The sequence below is a fragment of the Poecile atricapillus genome, chromosome 9, assembly GCF_030490865.1.
Source record: "Poecile atricapillus isolate bPoeAtr1 chromosome 9, bPoeAtr1.hap1, whole genome shotgun sequence".
NCBI classification, from domain to species: domain Eukaryota; kingdom Metazoa; phylum Chordata; class Aves; order Passeriformes; family Paridae; genus Poecile; species Poecile atricapillus.
The window spans coordinates 12,597,252-12,617,398 of record NC_081257.1 but is presented as its reverse complement, the minus strand read 5'-3'; the positions used below and the strand labels follow the sequence as shown (position 1 = coordinate 12,617,398).

General features: G+C 47.4%; 1 protein-coding gene across 1 annotated transcript; it reads left to right on the top strand.

Moving 5' to 3' along the window:
• On the top strand, positions 1-20,147 carry RAB7A (RAB7A, member RAS oncogene family). Its single transcript, XM_058844757.1, has 6 exons — positions 1-108; positions 15,734-15,794; positions 16,887-17,013; positions 17,816-18,034; positions 18,543-18,671; positions 18,808-20,147. The coding sequence occupies exons 2-6, from the start codon at positions 15,742-15,744 to the stop codon at positions 18,901-18,903; spliced, it is 624 nt and encodes a 207-aa protein (XP_058700740.1). The 5' UTR covers positions 1-108; positions 15,734-15,741; the 3' UTR covers positions 18,904-20,147.

The following is a 20,147-nucleotide window of genomic DNA, read 5'->3' as shown; positions in this document are numbered from 1 at the left end:
AAGTTGTCGGGGAGGCGGAAGCGAGCGCGGGAGGCGGCGGGGCCATTAAAGCCGACGAGGCGGGCGGGGGGCGTAGCGATCGGGGTTGGGCCGCGGCGGCAGCACCAGGTGAGCCCGGCGGCACCGCGGCCCCCGCGCGCTGCCGGCGGGGATGGGGGGAGGGCGGCCTCGCCCCGGGCGGGGGGAGCCGCTCGCGGCCCCTCCCCGGCACCGGGGGGCCCGCGTCGGGAAGGTGGCGGAGGCGGCGCTGTCTCGGTGCTCCCGGCCGGCCTTGCACCGGGGCCCGGCTCGTTTGCCCGCCCCGAGGCGGGCCCAGGCGGCCGCGCTGCCGGCGCCGAGCTCCCTGGAGCCGGGCCCGGCGCTGCCCTCGGGACAATACAGGGGGGTCTCCCCAGGAAGGGGCTCCTCCCCGAGGGCCTTTCCTGGGATGCGCCTTTGGCAGGCCTTTGTGGAGCTCCTCTGCTGAGGGGCTCGTAGCGGCCCGAGCAGTGCCTCCGGGGGGGCAGCGCATTGTCTGTGGCGTGTGGAGCTGCTGTAGCTCCTCGCCAAGCCTGAAGAGGCTCCGGGGCAGCCGGTGGCCGAAGGAGGCCGGGGCTGTGGGGAGGCGCTGGGTCAGGACGGTGGAACGCTGCTCTGGGGGTCGGTGGGGATCGCTTTTAATGTGAACCGGCAGCCACGGGAGCAATTAATCTGACCTAAGAGGCGGCCGAGGAGCCCGGCAGTTATTGCGAAAGTAGCTGTCGGTGTGTGTAAAGCCTGGGTCAGTTCTAAGAACTATTAGAATGGATGTTAGAAGTGCTTTTGTCTGTGAGTGTATAATTAGATAAATTGAGTGATAGATGCATTATTAGTTTCCGTATATATAGAGAGAGACTAATAAGTATCAAAATGCCTGATGATTGTACTTAAGACAATTACATTCGATGTAAATAGAGGGATTATTGTAGTAGTAAAAAGGCTGTCTAAATCTGAAGTAGGGTAGGTAACCTCAGCATTAAAATGAGTATGTTTATGAGTAACTCTAGGCCTTTTGTTCTCAAAGCTAGAAATTTCAGCATTATCTCCTGGAAAACTACAAATGTTTACTGATAAGCAGAGTTGTTATGATCTGTGTGTATGGGTTTTTTATATGTAAACTGAGAACATATGACAGAATGAAGTCCTCCCAACTGTAAGCAAGCTGTTCTTTGTTTGACATTTGCTGGCATGGAACCTTTAAAGCTTTCAGTACTTATCACTGCCTGGCCACCTCTGGCCTGTACCTAACAGTCTGTGTATCCATGTGGGAATTGGGCCTGGGGAAGTGGAGAATTCCCTTTTTAGAGGAATGGTATGTAAGTAGCTGTGCCACAGTGTTTGGCTGGCTGTGACTTGAAGGCTGTGGTGGTACCAGTGGTGTGTGAATAGTAGCTGCAGCCTGGCTGTGGTTCCAGTAGAACCAGGCTGCTGGAGTCAGTGTACCCTGCTTTCTCAGGAGCTGAATTTGAGGCTAAAGTGGGTGGAGTCATTTGAATATTCCTTGTTAAATAATCAAGGCTTCGTTGCTGTACTTACTCAGGACGAACAAGTATACTTGTCTTTCCCCCTCTCCCTTGTGACTCCCAACAGCTGACTGAACACATGACTTGCCCTCCATGCACTGAGTGGACCCACCATGCCTGCCTGGCCTTAGTCCTCAGAATTAAAGCAGCTCTAATACTGTTAACTTTCAAGCACTGCCTTTTTTTGGGTATTTTTTTTTCTTTATTCTTTGTGCTGTTATGTTAATACTTTACATCTGGTGTAGAAGAGCTGTTAGATGGGGCTAATCTGACCCCTCAATATGGAAGACTTCTGAAATCTGATAGCAGTTTCTTTCTCTCCTAACCTGTAGTGTGAAGTATAACTGAGAAGATGGAAGGGAGTAGCTGTGTTAAATGTTCTTCTTCCCTGTAGTGTCATGCAGTGGTCCCTGTCCTCAGACTCAAATATCCTGAGAATAGCTCAGCATAGAATCACAGAATATTCTGAGTTGGAAGTGACACACAAGGATCATAGAAGTTGAATTCCTGGCCCTGTACAGGATGGCCCCACATGTGCCTGGGAGCGTTCAAGTGCTCTTGAGCTCTGGCAGGCTTGGGGCCATGGCCACTTCCCTGGGGAGCCTGTTCCAGTGCCCAGCCACCCTTTGGGTGAAGAACTTTTTCCCTGTATCTGGCTTAAACTTGCTTTGACAAAGCTTCACGCTGTTCTCTTGATCCTGTCACTGGTCACCAGAGTGAGGAGGTGGGGAACAGGACACCCTGAGTTGTACCTTTAGGGTGACAAGTTAAGAATTTAAATAACTGTGTTGCAGGGTCTGCACTACAGGCATCCTGGGCCCCCTGCTGAAGCCAGGGAATCAAACTCTTTGAGTAGCATGTTACAGCATTGATAAATCCTTGACTGAAAGTGTAAAATGCATAAGCTCTGAAGTGACCTGGGGAAGATAGGACTTTGCTTAGTTTGCTAATCAAAATGAGGGCTTGTGAGCAAGAGGGTTACCAGATTTATTTTCTGAAGCACCTTCTTAAAGCTTGTGTTTTAAGTTACTTGTATTGGAAGGTTGTGAGAATTACCTGTTGGAGCAAATCTCTGGCAAAGCTTGTCCTTGAGGAAACATGACAATTACCATCAAACCATCTGTGCAAAACTATAAATAGCTCTGTCTCTAACATGTATGGGATTTTGGTCTGACTTCTGTGTTAAAATGAGACTACTTTATGCAGAACTTAACATTTGGCTGTAAACAAAATTGCCTGTGCTTGGTTAGGGTGTGTTTTTGAGTGCTGCATTGTGAGAAAGGGTTTGCAGGTACCTGGCTCAAGAATAAGGGCTATGAAATAGGGCACTTGGATCTTTGCATTCTCTGAAACTGGTGGATGATGTGTGCTCACAGGTACTTATTGTTGCATGTCCCTGCCTTTAGAGTGGTGATTTTATTAATAACTGAAGTAAATTGAACCTTTGTGAAAGAAGTACAGAACCCTCACCTTGCATGTTGCCAGTGTTTCCTTATGTCTTCTGGGCTTCTCCTTGGCTGTGACCTCACCTGCTCTGAAGTCCCTGTTACTAGGGTCTGATGGACCTGAGATTCCCTTGCAGAGCTGTAGAGGAAATTAAAGATTGTTGCCTCCACAGAAGGGAGTCCAGCTAAAACCGTATCTAAATGCAAAAGTTGGTTGGGCAGTAGCATGTGCTGCTTGTCTGACAGCAATCTTACATCCTTCACATGCTGAAGTACTTCATTATTGCACAGCATTGTCTTGCTAATTGCAGTTTAATTGTCTGATGAGTTAGAGTTGAGTTGGCTTCCCTCTGCAGCTTCCTAAAATGATCTTTTGTAGTTGCTGTGTAACAGTCTGCCTTCAGATATAGCTGTGACCGGAGATTGTGAGGATAAAAGTGTCACGCTGCAGCATCAATCTAAACACGAGCTGTGCATCTCAAAACTGAATTAGCTATGGATAATTAATTGAATGACAATAGTTAATATACCGTGCTTATTTCTGCAGTGAGGGGCTTGATTGAAGGTCCCATTTCTCTTTAAATATACCTTGAATAAAGCTTGCAAATGAGCGTCCAAGGTCAGGAGCTGCACGTGTGCTGCTCAGTAATAGCGGGCGATGAAGGGATACCCCTGTGTCACTCTGGCTCCTGGTGTGCTTGTTGCTTTTGCTCTCTCTTGGTAGGGATGCAGCTCTCGAGCCCAGCGTGCTGCTGCATTTTGTGCTGGCAGAGATCTGCCCTGGTGATGTCATCGCTGCTGTGAGCGCTGTTCCTGCGAGGCTGCTCCTCCTCTCTGGTGCCGGCAACCAGCGCTCTTGTCTGTGGGGGAAGCTTTGTCAACACTGCTGTTGCTACCTCATGGTCAGTGACCCTGGGAAGGGAAGCGGGCTCATCAAGGCCACTGAAGTGTGTTGATTTGCAGCTTATCTCAAATGGCCTTGACTTCTCTTGTCAGGAAACCTGTTATTGGGGCCATGGCTGTCTTCATAGGGCAGTGAAGCTTCAGGATGGGGTGCACACCTTTTAGATGAGCTTGAAGTGTAAACCTGTGGCACAGATTTCTATCTGTATGATTTAAAGACACTTGATACAGTGAGTGATTTATTCTTTCTTCTTCATAACCACTTAAAATGCCAATTTAAGGTGACTAATTGTGTCTAACTGTACTTGCATGAGTTTCAAGCAGAAATTGTTAAATGAAATTTAGTAGATCCTCTTAATATCAATTTAAAAACCCAGTGTTTTTCTTGCATCTGTCCTATATCCTGTAACTTTGGTCAATTGAGAGACAAGGTGGACAAGTGAAGTGGTGGACAAAAGTGGAGACCAGCAACTGGACCTGCCTTCAGAGCCAACCTGCCTGGAGTACCTGGACCGTGGTTACTGGGGCTACCAGTTTATCTAACAAGCCTGTGCTGAGCCCTTGAACTCTTTCAAGCTGGAAGCAGAATCCTCTTCAAAGTAACCTGTCTGGTGCTTGTCTCCCTCAAGTGGGCTGAGTCACTCAGCTCCCAGACATGGATAATCATATCTGGAGTCCAAACTGGCACAGGGGTGACATCGTCTAGAGCATGAGCAGTGAGAGGGTTTTAGCTGAGACATGCCTAGGCCTGAACTTTTCCCCCCACCTAACAAGATGCCATTTGCCCACAGAGTTCTCTTAACCTCACCATGTGAGTGAGGTTTTTATTGGACCTTTGTGGAGCTCCATCAAGAGAATAGGTGAAGTGGTAAAGTATTGATACAGGAGCTATGCAAAAGGTATGATATTATGAAGTATGAGTGTGAAAGTGAGTATCCACAATACAAATTCCTTGTTTGTCACTGACTCAGCTGTCATGGCAAGCTACCTGTTGCACTCCCATCCTGGTACTGAAATACTTGTCCTTCCTGCTCTGCAAACCACATTAGCATAGTAAGAGGTATTGAGTGTGTGTAGGATCAAGAGTTCTGTTTGGAGATCAAGGTGTAGTTCTTAGATTACAACCTGTCCCTAGAGAAAGCTTCCTCTCTAGAAGACTCATTACTGAGAACAGGACCTCCTGGAAGGAGGAGTAATGCTTTTCTCATTAGTGTTGATCTGGTGCTTCTCTACATCTGCTAGTCTGCTGGTAGGATCTCCCATCAGTATTTGTCCTTTCTCCTCTATCAAGCTTCTTTTGCTGCAGGAGATAGAATATTCACTCTCCGATCTGAATATCAGGTGTAAGTTACAGCCTCTGGCAGACCTCCGAAGGGCTGTCATTTGACTTGGTCAAAGTCTCCTTTTAGTCTCTTGTTTCCTGCCCAGCCTCTAGGAACTCTGGCAGTCAGGAGTGGATAAACAATGCTTGTTTACCACTGACAAGGTTTAAGATCTGGGCTTTGCTTACCACTGCGAAAGTTCTCTTTGTGTTTCTGAAACAGAAAGCATGACAGGAATGTGTGAAAACTTAAAAAACTGTAGTAAAAACCAGAAATTAATCTGAGCACTTAAAAAAAAAATACTATTAGATATGGTAAAAATCTAGCAACTCAACTGTTTGTCAGTGGTCTGGCTAACTTAGAATATTTTGGATTGGACACCCTTATCTTCTGGATACATAGATTAAACCCCAGCTGCCTCTGGCACTGTTTGTTTCATAGAACGCAGTAAGGGAATTGTCACTCAGGGTATGGCCTGATGTGAGAACTGTGCTGGGCTCTTGATATTCATGTCAGGGTTACTAAAACTGTTGGGTGGCTCCACTAGCTGGGTGGCTGTGTGCCAAAAGGCTGACAGACACCACTGTATAAACTGGGCTGTATGAGCACTAATGCTGTGTTCCAGTTAGTTTAGATTTATTTTACTGATTGGAAGCTGGTCCACCAAGGAGGCCATCATGGAGAGGCATCATGGAAGCTGTGCTGGTGTAGCTGCAGTGCTTTGCGTAGGCAAGGCCCTTAGTCAAGACACATGGCTTGTTGCCTAGTGTCTCCCAGCAGCCAGCTATGTGCTCAACTCTCCTCCCACATCCTGAGATTGTCTCCCCCAGGGCAGAATAGGGGAAGTTAAGCTTGCTCTCATAAGGGGGGAGGGGTGTTAAAGCAAGCATGCCTGTTCTTGTAACAGCTTCATCCTTGGTGGAAATCTGCTGGGAACTACCAGAAATCCTGTAGGATTCAACAGGGGAACTGCTTCTTCCTGGAAGGTAGGGACACAGCAATAGTGCTTCTTGAATGACATGACATCCTTGATATGATTTGAGCCTCCAAGAGAAGAGTAGCAGAAGATCATGAGACACTTTATATCAGTCTGTTAGGGTATGTCTGCCCAATCCTGAGAGGGTATTTTGTGGTATAAGGGCCATTTAGCTGCTGGAGGAATCAGTGGACTGAGACTTCATGACTGGAAGCATCTAGCTTTCAGTGAAACTTCTGAATTTGGCTTTCTTGTAAAGATGTCTTCCTATAAGCTGAAGGCTTCTACTTCTACAGCCCTGTCTTTCTTTCTGGCAATCCTGGTCTTATTAGTGTGCAGCATTAGCTTCAAAAGGATCTTCCTGGACTCCTCTACTGCCACAGCTGCAGTTTCCCATACCTGCTACCCACTGTGGAGATGATGGGAATCATCCTCAGGTTGTCAAGGAGCAAAGTGATCCACCCAAGGTGGCTGCCCTGCACAGCTGGCTGCATTCCTGGGGACATTTTCTTCACTCCCTTCCATTGTTTTGGCTTAGTGTGATTATCGCCTGGAAGATCCTGCATGTGTTCCTGTGGTCTTAGGCTTAGCAGCAGTCTGGGAAAAGTACTGTTGCCATAGGCAGCAAGAAATGTCTCCTAGACCTTTCCCACTGCTCCTAAGCACACTGTTGGTCTGACTGAACATGGAGAAACATCTGCTGTGGTATTGTAAGCAAATGCATTTTCATGCTTGTTTTGCTCCTACTTGCAAACCATGTAGTCAGATCAACATGGTGCCTTCTCACCAGAAGGTGGCCGTTGTGATATCTAAACCAGCAGAAATCAGAGATCAGTTTTTGGCATTAGGGGTGTGGTCTAGTCCTATGTGGTTTGGACTTTTCTAGGGTAGAGTCACAATTCACTATGGCAGCTTTACAGCCAAAAACTTCTTCTGTTCCACAGCTAGTATTTAAACCTTGTGCAGCATAGAACAACTCTCATCTGGAGAAATGCCAGGAGGTGTAACAGGCCTGTGAATCAGTGAGGCTTGGACTGAAGAGCTTGGCTTTGAGAACTTGGGCTTTGAGCCTAACTGATCATATGCATCAGTGCCTCTCAGGAATGCAGCGCTTTCCGAATCTCAGCCCTAAAGGAGCCATAGCTGAGCTGAGACCTCATGCAGCACAGATCCCTTCTCGTGTCCAAGTGCTGTGATTTCATTGCAGACATGGCTCCTACCAGTGGCATTGCTCTGCCTTCCCTGTGTTGTCTGGACTCTGGCAAGGTGGATGTTGGCATGTCTCCTTCCAGTGAGCTCTGAGTCCTTGCCCGCATCAGGGATGTGTGATAGAGCCTTCAGCTGAGGATTGAGGGGATGTCGAGGCAACCTAAAACCTTACTACCACTGATAAGAGTGTTTCACCCAGCACAGGCTCTGGAGCTTCCTTGATCACACCAAGAATCTGTTATGCTCAAAACTGTTCCAAAGCTTCTGTTTCCCAGCTGGGTTTCCTGCCTGTTTCTCCGAGCTGCATGTTGTCCCATTATTCTCTTCTGTTAGCACTGAACTATCTTAAGAGCATGTTACCCATGAACAGGATGCAGCAGAATATTTGTGTAGGCCTGGTGTCAGCTCCATCTGGGAGCTACTTCAGACCATTGGTCATTTGGCTTTTAGCACCATATCACACTGGTTTGGTGCACGTGTTGAAGGCAGACAATGAACAGAACTTGGAGCCATGTGGCTGAACTGCTGTTGCTGGTTCCTAAGCTTCCCTCAGTTCTAGAGTAGCTGCTCCAGCACTGGAGGCTGCAACTCCACCCTCAAAAGGAGGTGGAAACTTACTGCTGACAGCTGTAGTCTAAAGAGCTAATTCCTCTGGGATACTGAACTTAGAACATGTTCTGAGATTTGATTTTGATCTGAGCTATGTCAGTGTGCTAGCAGGCATCTAAAGCTCTAGGCTGTTCTTCAGGAAGGTGAAGCTTTTGGCATAGTACTCTCAGATGGGGGCAGGATATGCTGGACAGTGTATTTACACCTGACACCTTGCAATATAATGTTTGACACAAGGTATCAAAAAATAAGTTGTAGCTGAGGCTTCCAGCTCCATGAACAGAGGTAATTTCTGCCTCACAGGGCTGTCTGGGAAAGGTACCAACTGGACAGAAGCCTGCTCTTAGTGGAGCAGTAAGCAGCAGGCAGCTGAGCTGCTTCTCTTGAGGAGGGAATGAGGACCCATGCTTGAGCTTCTGGCTGGGTACCAGCAGGAGGGAATATATTGGTTAGAACACCAACATAAATGCGTTGGGAAGAAGGTGGAAATTGGTGTTGAGATACTACTGATAGAACAGCTAGAGTGTACCCTTCAGTGAAGCTGTCACAGCAATATTTTGCCAGCTGCTTTTGGTGTGGGCTCTACTGGAACTGACTGCTGATCTGTGGTGCATCTGCGAGGCCTGAAGGCACCTCTGATTGTGTGGACTGTAGGAGTCCATTGCCCTCAAAAGCAGCCTATTTACAGGGAGCAGTTCTTGCAAGTTGTCAGCCCAAATAACAAAATATTCCTGATTTCCTTTTTAGATGCAGCATGTGTCCCCACTAAATGTGAGGTTTTTCTTGATGGTCTTTTCCAGTGGGCTGGGGAAGCTGAGCTCCTGATGGTCCTGTCATGGGAGTGGAAGAGAATGTTGTCCTGCTTCTGCAGCCTTTGTCAGTGCAAGACTCAACCTGCTATTATAACTTCCTATGCTTCTGTAGTAGTCTTCAGTGTGAGGATGCTGGATACATGTTCCACCCGTAGAGCACCCAGGTTTGGTAAGGAAAATATGTAGGCTCTGTAGCAGTCAAAAACATCAAGGGCAGACTTATTTCTAGTTTATTCCTTGAAGGCAGCTTGGCATCTCTTAAGTCATGTTGATAAGAAATTAACAGTCCCTGCTGATAGTCTGGCTACCACTGTGCTTTTGCCCAGCTGAGAAGATGGGACTTCTGTCCTCCTTATGGGCTGGTGTGTCACTCTTAGGAGAATGCAAGTGACATGTTAAATGTTGGTATCTGTGGGTCTCAGGTGTGTGTTGAACTGGTCAGGCAGTCACTTGCAGCTTTGTGTTGGTTGACACTGTATTAGCAATGTCTGTCTGACCCGCTAGTGGGAACCAAGCTGTTGTTAAATTGTAACTGGTAAAGCTTGTTCAGCCCCTCTGGGGCTCTGCTGCAGTTGAAGGCTTCCATGCAAAGGGTGTCTGGACCGCTCTGACACTCTGCAACCAGGAACTGTGACTGGTTAACTAGTGGCAATAACAGGCTATGCCTTTCCTCAGGATGAGGCCTGCCTTTTTCAGAGTAGCTGAAAAACTGGAGCAAATTCATGTATCTACTCAAAGGCTTAGCTAGAGCATGGCAAGATACAGTGTGACTATGGGGCAAGCAGTATGTGCCAGGCTGTTTGGTGTGCTTGGTCCTCTAAAAGCAGGATAAACGTTCAGTGACCATCTCATTTCAGTGGCTGAAGATCTAAGCAGACATAAGCCCTTGAGATGCCAAACGTACTAGGGAACTTGCTACTTTTGAGAGGGAACTGGTTCAGTCTGACTGAGCTGATCCTGAATCATATTTCTAGCTTCAGTTTCCTTGAAGAAATGCCAAACCTGGTGAGGGAGGAGGGAGAGAATAAAAATAGCTCTCTGTAGTACAGAGATATCATGCAAGAGAACAGTGAGTAGAGGTGCTGTTTCTGTGTCAAAAGTGCACTTACCTGCATTTTGGGACACTTTTTCCTGCATTTCAGGACAGAAGGTTCTTCCAGAGCACAAGGGTAGCTCTTGTCTGGTTACTGTGGTGAGCAATGCCGCTGTGTGTGGTAGCCCCTAATAGAGATGTGATCTGTCCACATCAGGTTGTTCATGGTGGGTGTTTTTGGTAAAGGTTGTGTGGGAAAGTGGAAGCTCTTCTTATCAGCTGCAGCACCCAGAACAGAGCTGCAGTGCTTCAGGTTCAAATATATCTTTTTGTGGGATACCTGCTTACTCTTGTGCTGCCTGCTGGGACAGGAAGCAAAACTAGGCATCCATAACTCTGAGTTTAGTTCTGCTTGATGCCTGCTGCCCTACCACTTTGTGCCTTGTTGGTGTGGTGGTAGATATTCCTGGCAGAGGACACAAGGCAAGATGTGCTATCCAACATCCTCACTTCAGCACTGAGCTGGTTTCTAGTGGAAGGTGGAGGTGGCAGGCTGATAGGTGTAGTAATAGTGAACTCCTGGTCACACATTCCAGCCTCTATAGACATGTTAGGATTGTGACTCCAACTGTTCAGTAGCAAAGCTGAAACAGTAATGACTGCTCAGCAGCTTCAAAACTGGTATGGGTATGCTGCTGCTTAGGGAGTCTTGTCTTCCATGGAGGTGAGATTCCCCTAGGGCTGGATGCTTTCACACTAAAACTGTCCATGAGCAATTTAGAATATTCCTTTTGCAAGGCCTGCTTCTGCTAAAGCATAGTTAATCTGAGGTCTGGTGAGCCATCAATGCAAGCTACTGCTGCTCCTTGCTTGTACCAACCCAGTTAATATTAAAATGACTGCATTGTGACTTGACATGTGAACATCTCTAAGGAATTTGTAACCCTCCATTTCTGCTTTGAGTTAAAGCAGCTGTCTTAATATAGCAAGGGAAAGGACAGTTGTAATGTACTCTGAAGCAACTAAGGGGAACCTAATTAGACTTGGCATAGTCTTTATTTGCTCTTGCATGTGAGCTGTAGTGCCATGAAGCTTCATAGGATGGATTTTGACGACTCCTTTCAGATCAGCAAAGCCAGTGACACTTGCAGGTTAGGTGTTAGGGATTTTCCCTTGCTACTCCAGCAGGTGAGCGTTAAAGGTAATAACAGTATTGTGGCAGAGTGTACGCTATACCAGCTTAATTTCCTGAGGGTCAGCATATCATTAATGGCTTGTTTGCTTAGAGAATAGGCATTAAAAATGGAGTGGAAGTTCTCATCTCCTGTATTAGAGACAGCTGTGTCATTTCTTTGGCAGCAGTTAAGCCAGGAGGAGGAATGATGCTGACTGGTCTCTTGGCTGGTGGCTCCTGAGCAGGACTGGCTGGGTGTGCTGCTGTAGGCTGTGTTCTGAGCAGTCATGCAGATGACCTCACATGAAAAGATTTCATGCAGTGTGAAACAGAGCTGAGTCTTGGATCAAATCTTAACTAACAAGTTTTTCTTTGTGATACCTCTGAAAAAGGAAGTGTATTTTCAGAAGTGCTCCCAGGACTGGACACAAGCCCCATGTGAGCTCTCACACTGCCATCTGAAGGGTGTGTGCCTCAACAGGGTGCTGTTGTGGAGTAATTGTGTCAAATACCATAAGGCAAGACAAGCTGCATTATATAGCACAAAATAGTCTTAGTGCTGAGTCAGTGGGACCCCAGCCTATCTCAGCCATTTTCTATGGGGCCTGAAGATGTTTCCTTGTTGTACTGGGCAAGGAATAACTCTGAAGTGTTGGTCTGTATACCTGCAATGAGAAGATTATTAAAGAGGGCTTGAAGCCCAGTCAGTTGATGGGCCAAGGCAGCATCAGTCAAGCCTGGTAGAACAAGGGTGTGAGACTGGGCAGTGTCCACTGCTGGTCCCTGGCAGGGCTGGAGTTCCTCACTGTCTCATGGCTCACACCAGATATGAAACTGTGGCAGCTCCTCCTGTGCTATGGCTCACATCCGTTGTGTCACCTGGGGTGGAAGCTGAGTGTCTCACCTGCCAGGTGTTGGTGGGGCAGTGACAGCCCTTTGCACTGCTGGGTAGCCTGTCAGCTATGACAAGAAGGCAGTGTCAGCTCTGACTCAGCCTGACTTCCTATGTCTGCAGGTGGCTGCTCAGCTGAGTTACTTCTCAGGTAATAAATCCTGACAGAGCAGTTTTCCCTCCCCTCATAGTAGGACTTCAGGCTATGTTGAACTGGGGAGATAGGCATCCAGTGTGATTTAGTGTTGCAATTTAGGGCTCTGCAAATCCGTCCCTAAGCATGAGAACTAATACCAGCTTGTCCAAAGCTGCTTCAAATACCAGGAGGCAGTGAGCTGCAGCAACAAGTGATACTGGAAACACTGAAGAAAATAGAAGCAGTTCCCAGAAGCATGCTGAGTTTTGGCACAATCACCTCTGGGTGAGTTGTTTTCCTCTGTCCTGAGGAAATCAGGTGACTTGCACTGGACCTGAACCTATGCAGATGTTTTTCATGACAGTTCAGTGTACACAGCTGTCTTTTAGACTGTTTTAAAGCTTTGTTCACTTGCTTCTTGCTCCATCTGGGCTACTTGTGCTGCACAAGTCTTTGGCTTGGCTGGCAAAAGTGTCACCTACGTGCTTTGTGAACACAGGAGGTGGGGGCTTGAAGGAGCTTCTGTGGTCTGTTCTCCCCATGGCTGTAGGGGAGACAAGCTATGGTGTGTGGATCTTGGCAAGAGCAGAAGCAGAGCTAAATGTTGGTGTTGTTGACTACTTTCAGCTGGCTCTAGCTTGGTGAGCATAGCTGGGCTGTCAGCTGGATCAGTGAACAGTGCAGTCCACTGGAAAAGAGAGGTGTTGGCACTTGGAGAAACTGTCCTCCACATGCTCTCTGGCATTTGCTAACACCCATCGAAGCATGTCATGAGCCCTGTGGGTGACCTGTTACTGCTGCTCACTCCACAGCCCCTGGCTGTTATCTCCTCAGCACTGCGTCCTGTTTAGATGTATCTCAAGTTTCTCATGAGGTTATGCAGGAAAAAAAACCCAGAAGCACCAAAGCCCAACTAGAACTTAATCTGGCTACCGCTGTAAAAGACAATAAAAAGTGTTTTTATACATTAGCAACAGAAGGAGAGCTAAGGGGAATCCCCATCCATTATTGGATGTGGAGGGAAACAGAGTGATAAAGGATGAGGAAAAGGCCTGCTACATAACTTAGACACACACAAGACTCTGTGGCTGTGGGGGTGGGTACTGAGGGATCTGGTGGAAGTGCTCCCTGAGCCCCTTTCAATCCAGCAATCGTGGCTCCCTGGAGAGGTCCCAGTGGACTGGAAGTTAGCAAATGAAATGTCCATCTACAAGAAGGGTCAGAAGGAGGGTCTGCAGAAGGCCTGTTAGTCTGATCTTGGTGCCTGAGAAGGTTATGGAGCAGGTATCTTGAATGCCATCATGTAACATGTACAGCACAGCTGGGGATTAGGCCCACTGAGCATGGGTTTAGGAAAGGCAGGTCCGGCTTGACCAACCTTGTCTCTTATGACAAAGTATCCTTCTTAGTGTATCAGTGAAAGGTTGTGGATGTGGTCTATCTGGATTTTAGTACAGTCTTTGATGCTGTTTCCCACAGCATTCTCCTGGAGAAGTAGGCTGCTCATGGCTTGGATAAGTGCACTGTTTGCTGGGTGAAAAACTGGCTGGATGACTGGGCCCAGAGAGTGGTAATGGGGTTACATCCATCTGGCAGCTGGTCATCAGTGCTGTTCCTTGTTTAATGTCTTTATCAGTGATATTGTGAGGGGATCGAGGGCACCCTCAGTAAATTTGAAGATGACTCCAAGCTGGGTGAGAGTGTTGAGCTGCTGGGGGATAGAAGGGCTCTGCAGAGAGGTCTGGATAGGCTGGGTCAATGGGCCAAGACCAGTGGTGTGAGGTTCAATAAGGTAAAGGTGGATCCTGCCTTTGGGTCACAACCCTCTGCATCTCCAGACTGGGGGCAGAGTGGCTGGAAAGCTGCCTGGCAGGAAAAGCTCTGGGGGTGCTGCTTGACAGCAGCTGACCATGAGCCCAGATGGCCAAGAAGGCCAGTGGCATCCTGGCTGTATCAGCAATGTGTGGCCAGCAGGACCAGGGCAGTGATTGTCCCCCTGCACTGGGCACTGTTGGGGCCACAGCTCAAATCCTGGGTTCAGATTTGGGCCCCTCAGTACACAAAAGACATTGAGGTGCTGGAGTGTGCCCAGAGAAGGGCAATGGAGCTGGGGAAGGGGCTGGAGCACAAGTCTCCTTGGCAGTAGCTGGGAGTGTTTAGCCTGGAGAAAAGGAGGCTCAGGGGGGACCTTATGGCTCTTCAACACCTGAAAGGAGATTGTAGCCAGGTGGGGTTGGCTCTTCTCCCAGCTGTAACAAGTGACAAGATGAGGAAACAGCCCCAAGTTATGCCAGGGAGGTTTAGATTGGATATTAAGGAAAATTTCTTCACTAAAAGCACCTTCAAGCGCCGAAATGGGCTGCCCAGTGCAGTGGTGGATTCACCATCCCTGGAGGTGTTTAAAAGCCGTGTAGTTGTGGCACTGAGGGACAGGAGTTAGCGGTGGCTTGGTAGTGCTGGGCTAATGCATTGGATGATCCTAGAGGCCTTTCCCAACCTAAACAACCCTGTAACTGAGGTGCTGTACTGAACCTGCAGGGCTTCTTCAGGAGAGCCAAGTCCTTGTGTTGTGGAGCAGGTCAGTACCAAAACAGGGTCTGTGATCTGATCCAGCTCATGAGTGGCTGGCCCACCCCCTTCCCAGAGGTGTGGAGAAGGGCCTCATGGTAGGCAGGACATGCTCAGACACTGGCAAGACCTTGTACCTGTTCTCACCATGCTGAAGTATATGCAGAAGTGTATTCAGGCCTGCTGCAGCTGATGAACTTGTAGCTGCCTCATTGGTCTGAAGGAGACATGGGAGCAAATAAGTGTGGAACTCTGAAGCTCAGCTCTCTTGCTAATTGCATGGACCATTAAGTGGCCAGTTTAGAGTCTCCTGCCTACCAACTCTTTCAGTTTTAACTAAACAAACAAGTCATCATCTAATGGAGTAGATGACCATCAATAGGCTGAATGTTGAGGTTTGTCACCGTAACTTTATTACACCAAAGCTGAGGTGGCAGTAGTCAGCTTCCTGTGCCCTCAGAGAAGCCACAGAGTCTGGTAGCAGTTTGCTTTGTAATTCAGGTGCCCTGTGTAGCTGTTGCAGCTGCTTCAGCCACAGCATGTCCTTGGGATTTGTTTTTTTCACAAAGCACAGCTGCTAGAGAAAGCTACCACTTCTCCAAGCTCATGATGGAGGAAACGTTTTTTTTCTTATTTTTTTTGCTGGGAAACTACTGAACAGTGCAAAAAAGCTTGAGTGTGGTATTAGACACATGCCTGCATACCCCTTTCTTTGTGGCATGTGTAAGAATTATTAGCCTGTGTTGGGAGCTGGTATGATTTACAGCACTGTCTCAAGTCAAAGGAGATGGCCTTGGCTAGTATATCTACCAAATGGCCTGGAAATAGCATCCAGAAGGGTCTTGGCACAGTAAATTACAAGTGTTCGGCTCATCTACCTCTTGGTATTAAATTGCTGCTACTGTCTGACTTGGCCCAGCCTGTGCAGTGGGCAGACACCTGGTCAGTGCTGAGTGGAGCCTTGAATTGCAGTCTGGTTTCAGGAGTCCTGGGGCCTGCCTGTCACTGGCTCCTTACTGGGAGTCAGGTTTCTCAGACTCCAAACTTGCTGTTTGCTTTCTTGGAGGGAATGACATACTAATGGTTTGTGACGGGATTGTTTTTCCTTTCTAGTGTGAAAGATGACTTCTAGGAAGAAAGTGTTACTGAAAGTCATCATCCTTGGAGACTCAGGGTAAGTGGAAGAGCCTTTAAGCTGCTAATCTGTATCTGGCTAGAGCAGTGCTCTTGACTAGTGGGAGTCTGGATGCACTGTAAGAAATCAGCAGTGTTGGGAGGAGAGGTTTTACAGCCTGTGATAGCTGTGTTACCTCACAGGTCTAAGAACTCTTCACTGCCCTCTGTCTTGAATGTGTCCCTGCAGTTTAGTATCTTGAGGTCCTGCCACAAAATTAAATGGGGAAAATGTGGTGGGCAGACCACTGGAGTAGCAGAATGGAATAGTCTTCTGCAAGGAGGACACATGTTGCTGGAATGAGTGTTTCTCTTAAAAAAAAATTAAAAAAAAAAAAAACCAAAACCACTAGTAAGCAATCTCAGGTGTCTTCCTAAAATTCTGTCTTTGTCAGAGACCTAGTCTGTACTGAGCCATCTGCTTTGCTTCTCTGGGCTAGCTGGAGCATGCCCCTTGGAGTGAAAGGCTTTGCTCTGTGCTCTCAGCAGGAGTCTGCTCTGCTGTCACAGGTTACTTGCTGTGCAGACTGTAACCTGATTCCAATGACATAAGGCTTATTTATACTGCTGTCCCCAGCAAGCTGTTGTTCAGAGAGTGTTTCTCAGCTGTACAGAGGGCTTGGGAGACTCTAAGCTTGCTCTCTGGGGAGGATCTCCACCTTTGGGTGCCTAGCAGATGTATTTGTGAGCTGTTGCCATCTGAGATTGTCTGGTTTTTCACCTCTTTCTTCTGCAGAGGCTGAAGATTACTGTTTGTGATAGTTCTCTGAAGCACTTCATCTTCCAAAATTGCCTTCATGGTCATAATGTGGTATCTGTTCCTTACCAATGATCAGATAGATTAGTGATGGGGAAGTGAGGTTTCAGGATGTAAGCCTTTGTATCCTTGAGTAGGTAATGATCTTACTCAGCTGTTGCCTCAGCATCTCTTGGTGTGCAAGCCCCTTCTTGTAGAGGTGGGTGCTTTTTCCCTGGTTGAAAAGCCAGGAGGTTATGGGCAGTGAAGGGCACTGGAATGTTCTCTTTGGGGGTGATTAACTCAAACACTGTAGAAGCAGCCTACCAAGTCTTTCTTTTTTGTGTTCCTGTGCAGGGTGGGAAAGACATCGCTCATGAACCAGTATGTGAACAAGAAATTCAGTAACCAGTACAAGGCTACGATAGGCGCAGATTTCCTGACAAAAGAGGTGATGGTGGATGACAGGCTAGTGACAATGCAGGTAAGGAGGGACTCTGCTCCCTGCTGCAGGGGGTGCCATCACCCCACTTCTGTGGAAGCATCTGCTCTGGTGTAACCCAGACTGGTGTGGGGGTCAGTGTAGGGGTGTGAATGTTGTTTGCACTGGCCATCTTTTAGACATAAGTGTTTCTGGACTTCTCTACAAGTTTTTGCATGGGCTGAACAAGGGAATTCAAAGATTAATCTGGGTTCAACTAACAGCAGTATTGCTAGGCCTTGTTTAAAAAAATGGATTATTTGGTTCTGTTCAGTAAACTAGATCTTGTTAGAAAGATTCACTTCTCTAGTGTTCAAGAACTGGAAAGGGCTGGGAAAGGACTCCCTAGGTCAACCATTTGTGTCATCCCAAGTCCTGTGGGTGTAGTGTTAACCTGCCAGCTTGCTTATGTTTCTGGTGTCTGAAGCTTTTATATCTCCATGGTGAAACTGACTGCAAGGCAGCAAAAGCTGCAGCCATCAGAGTAGTGTTTGGACTCTGCTGGTATCCAGGTGCATCCAAGCACTGCAGACAGGCCACTTGCTGACCCTAATACCCAAGTCCTGCGTGCCCAGAACAAGGATATGTCCCTGGCTGAGGCTGAACACGAAAAGGGTCAACTATCTTTAGAAGGTGTTTCTGGCTCTTGATGCTTAGTGCCTACAGAAATCCCCAAGCCTTCAGGTGCTGCTGTCTGCCTAGCTGGGGACTATATATGCCTGGTGGGGAGTTGGAATTAATGCCCTAATTGCAGACTGACTGTGTCAGAGTAGAGCTGGCTTATCTGCCCTGTCTTTTGCTCCAGATATGGGATACAGCAGGCCAAGAGCGATTTCAGTCTCTGGGAGTTGCCTTCTACAGGGGAGCAGACTGCTGTGTGCTGGTATTTGATGTCACGGCTCCCAACACATTCAAAACCCTAGACAGCTGGAGGGACGAATTCCTCATTCAGGCCAGTCCAAGGGATCCTGAGAATTTTCCTTTTGTTGTGCTGGGAAACAAGATTGACCTAGAAAACAGACAAGTGAGTATTGGGACTTACTAACCTCTTCTTAAGAAATTGCTGGAGTGGGAGACCTTTTAGAAACACAGGAGGGTTACCTGAGAAATGGGACTGGGAGGTGCCTGAGAGTGGATCAGATGTTGTCTGCCACCTGAGAAGGGTTTATCCTGCCTGGAGAGGTCAGACCCCTGTGCACAGCATGCTCCTGCCCACTGGTGGAAGGATTGCAGCAGCTTCCTGGGGAGGTGCAAGGAGAGGAGCTGCTTCTCCTTCCCTAGATGTGCTGAGCAGTTCCTGTGGGAGCAAGCCAGTGTTCTGAGGTCTTCTTACCCTTAGGCATGGTCCTCCTTGCCCTGGGGCTGGGTCTGTCAGGTGATGGGAAGTGGTCTCCTGTGTTGTGTTTCAAGGCTACAGCTTTGATGAGGTCAGAGCTGCTCAGGCTGGATACAAGGGATCTCTGGCCTTGCCCTGAAAATAAAACCCCTCCCTGCGTAGCAGAAGGTAGTGATGCTGCTCTCTTTCCACCCAGGTCACCACAAAACGGGCACAAGCCTGGTGCTACAGTAAAAACAACATCCCCTACTTTGAAACCAGTGCCAAGGAGGCCATTAATGTGGAACAAGCTTTCCAAACGATTGCACGAAATGCACTTAAACAGGTAGGGAGGGTGCCGGTGTGCAGCCCTGAGCCAGTGCTGTAGGCTGCCTGGGGCTCACCCCCAGCCTTCTCTACCTCCTTGTATGCTGGGAGCTGTCTGCAGAGCAGTGGCATTAACTCCTCCTCTCTCCCACTAGGAAACCGAAGTGGAACTTTACAATGAATTCCCCGAACCCATCAAACTAGACAAGACTGACCGAGCGAAGGCTTCTGCGGAGAGCTGCAGCTGCTGAGGGGAGAGGGAGGGGTTGAGCACAGTCCTTCACAAACGAATATCACACTTAGGCCTTCAAACACACAGCCCCTCTTCTGTGTTTAAAATGAAATTACAAAAAAAAAAAAAAAATTGCATCTCCAGCTGCCAAAATCCACCCTTCTCTCATGAGTATCTGAGTCCTGCACTTCAGAGCTCAAGTCCCCGCACCATCCACATCACACTTCTTGGTAACAGACCTTTCTCTTAGTTTAAAATGGAAACTCTTATGTATGTTTGGAACTGAATCTAATTCCAGGTGTCCAATGGAGAGAAACTGTTTACAGGTAATCTGTGTAACAAGTTACATACATTTTTAACTGTCTCGTGTTTTCCCCTGTGAAGGCTGCAACTGGAAAGGCTGATTACCCATAGTTCATTGCAAGCTCAGCACTCAGTCCAACTAGGTTGAGTTTTGTATGTATCTCTGTTAATGCTTGTTACTTTTAACTAATCAGATCTTTTTACAGTATCCATGTATTATGTAATGCTTCTTTAGGAAAAATCTTATAGTACATGTTAATATATGCAACCAATTAAAAATGTATAAATTAGTGTAAAATTCCTGAATTACATGTTTAAGTACTGAAACACAGGTTGTGTAGAAAGTGAGGAGGACACTTGTGACCTGCGGCGTGCTAGCAACACAGAGTCCAGATAGAGGCAGTATTCTGTACAGTAGAGATGAACTATGTAAGCCTTCTTGTTTTGAGGCCAAAAAGGCTTCATCTTCTGGAAAAATCTGTCTGGCTTCCTTGTATCTAAATTCTCAGATTTGCATAACAGCATTGATATGCACACTGGATTATTGGATTTAAAATTAAATACAGCTATGAAATGACCTCATTTGTTCACCTCCCCTACTGCTTAACTCCTGACATGAGCGAGCATGAGGAGCCAGGGCTGAGGTGTCCCAGTGGCTCTTTGTGCTGTGGAAGGAGCTCCTCTCCTACTTGGGGTATGGTAGCTGTTTCTTGATGAATGACCTGGACTATGAATCTTCCCTTTCTTCTTACTGACTGCTAATCTGGATTTTTGGTATGGAAAAACTTGGCAATCTAGTCCCTTTCCTCTCTTCCTTTCTTCCTGGTATTTGTTCTTGCGTTTGTAGCTTGCTTAAATGGAGCCCTTCTACCTGTTTTCCAGAGGTCTACATTCTAGTACGTAGGCTGAGCTCTTATGTAAAGAAACAAACATGATGCCAATAAACTTAACAAGAACAAA

Excerpts from the sequence above, each read along its gene's own strand:
- RAB7A (XM_058844757.1), top strand. The coding sequence starts at position 15,742 with ATGACTTCTAGGAAGAAAGTGTTACTGAAAGTCATCATCCTTGGAGAC. Across the intron at positions 15,795-16,886 it reads ATCATCCTTGGAGACTCAGG|GGTGGGAAAGACATCGCTCA; the intron begins GTAAGTGGAAGA and ends GTTCCTGTGCAG. Across the intron at positions 18,672-18,807 it reads CACGAAATGCACTTAAACAG|GAAACCGAAGTGGAACTTTA; the intron begins GTAGGGAGGGTG and ends CTCTCCCACTAG.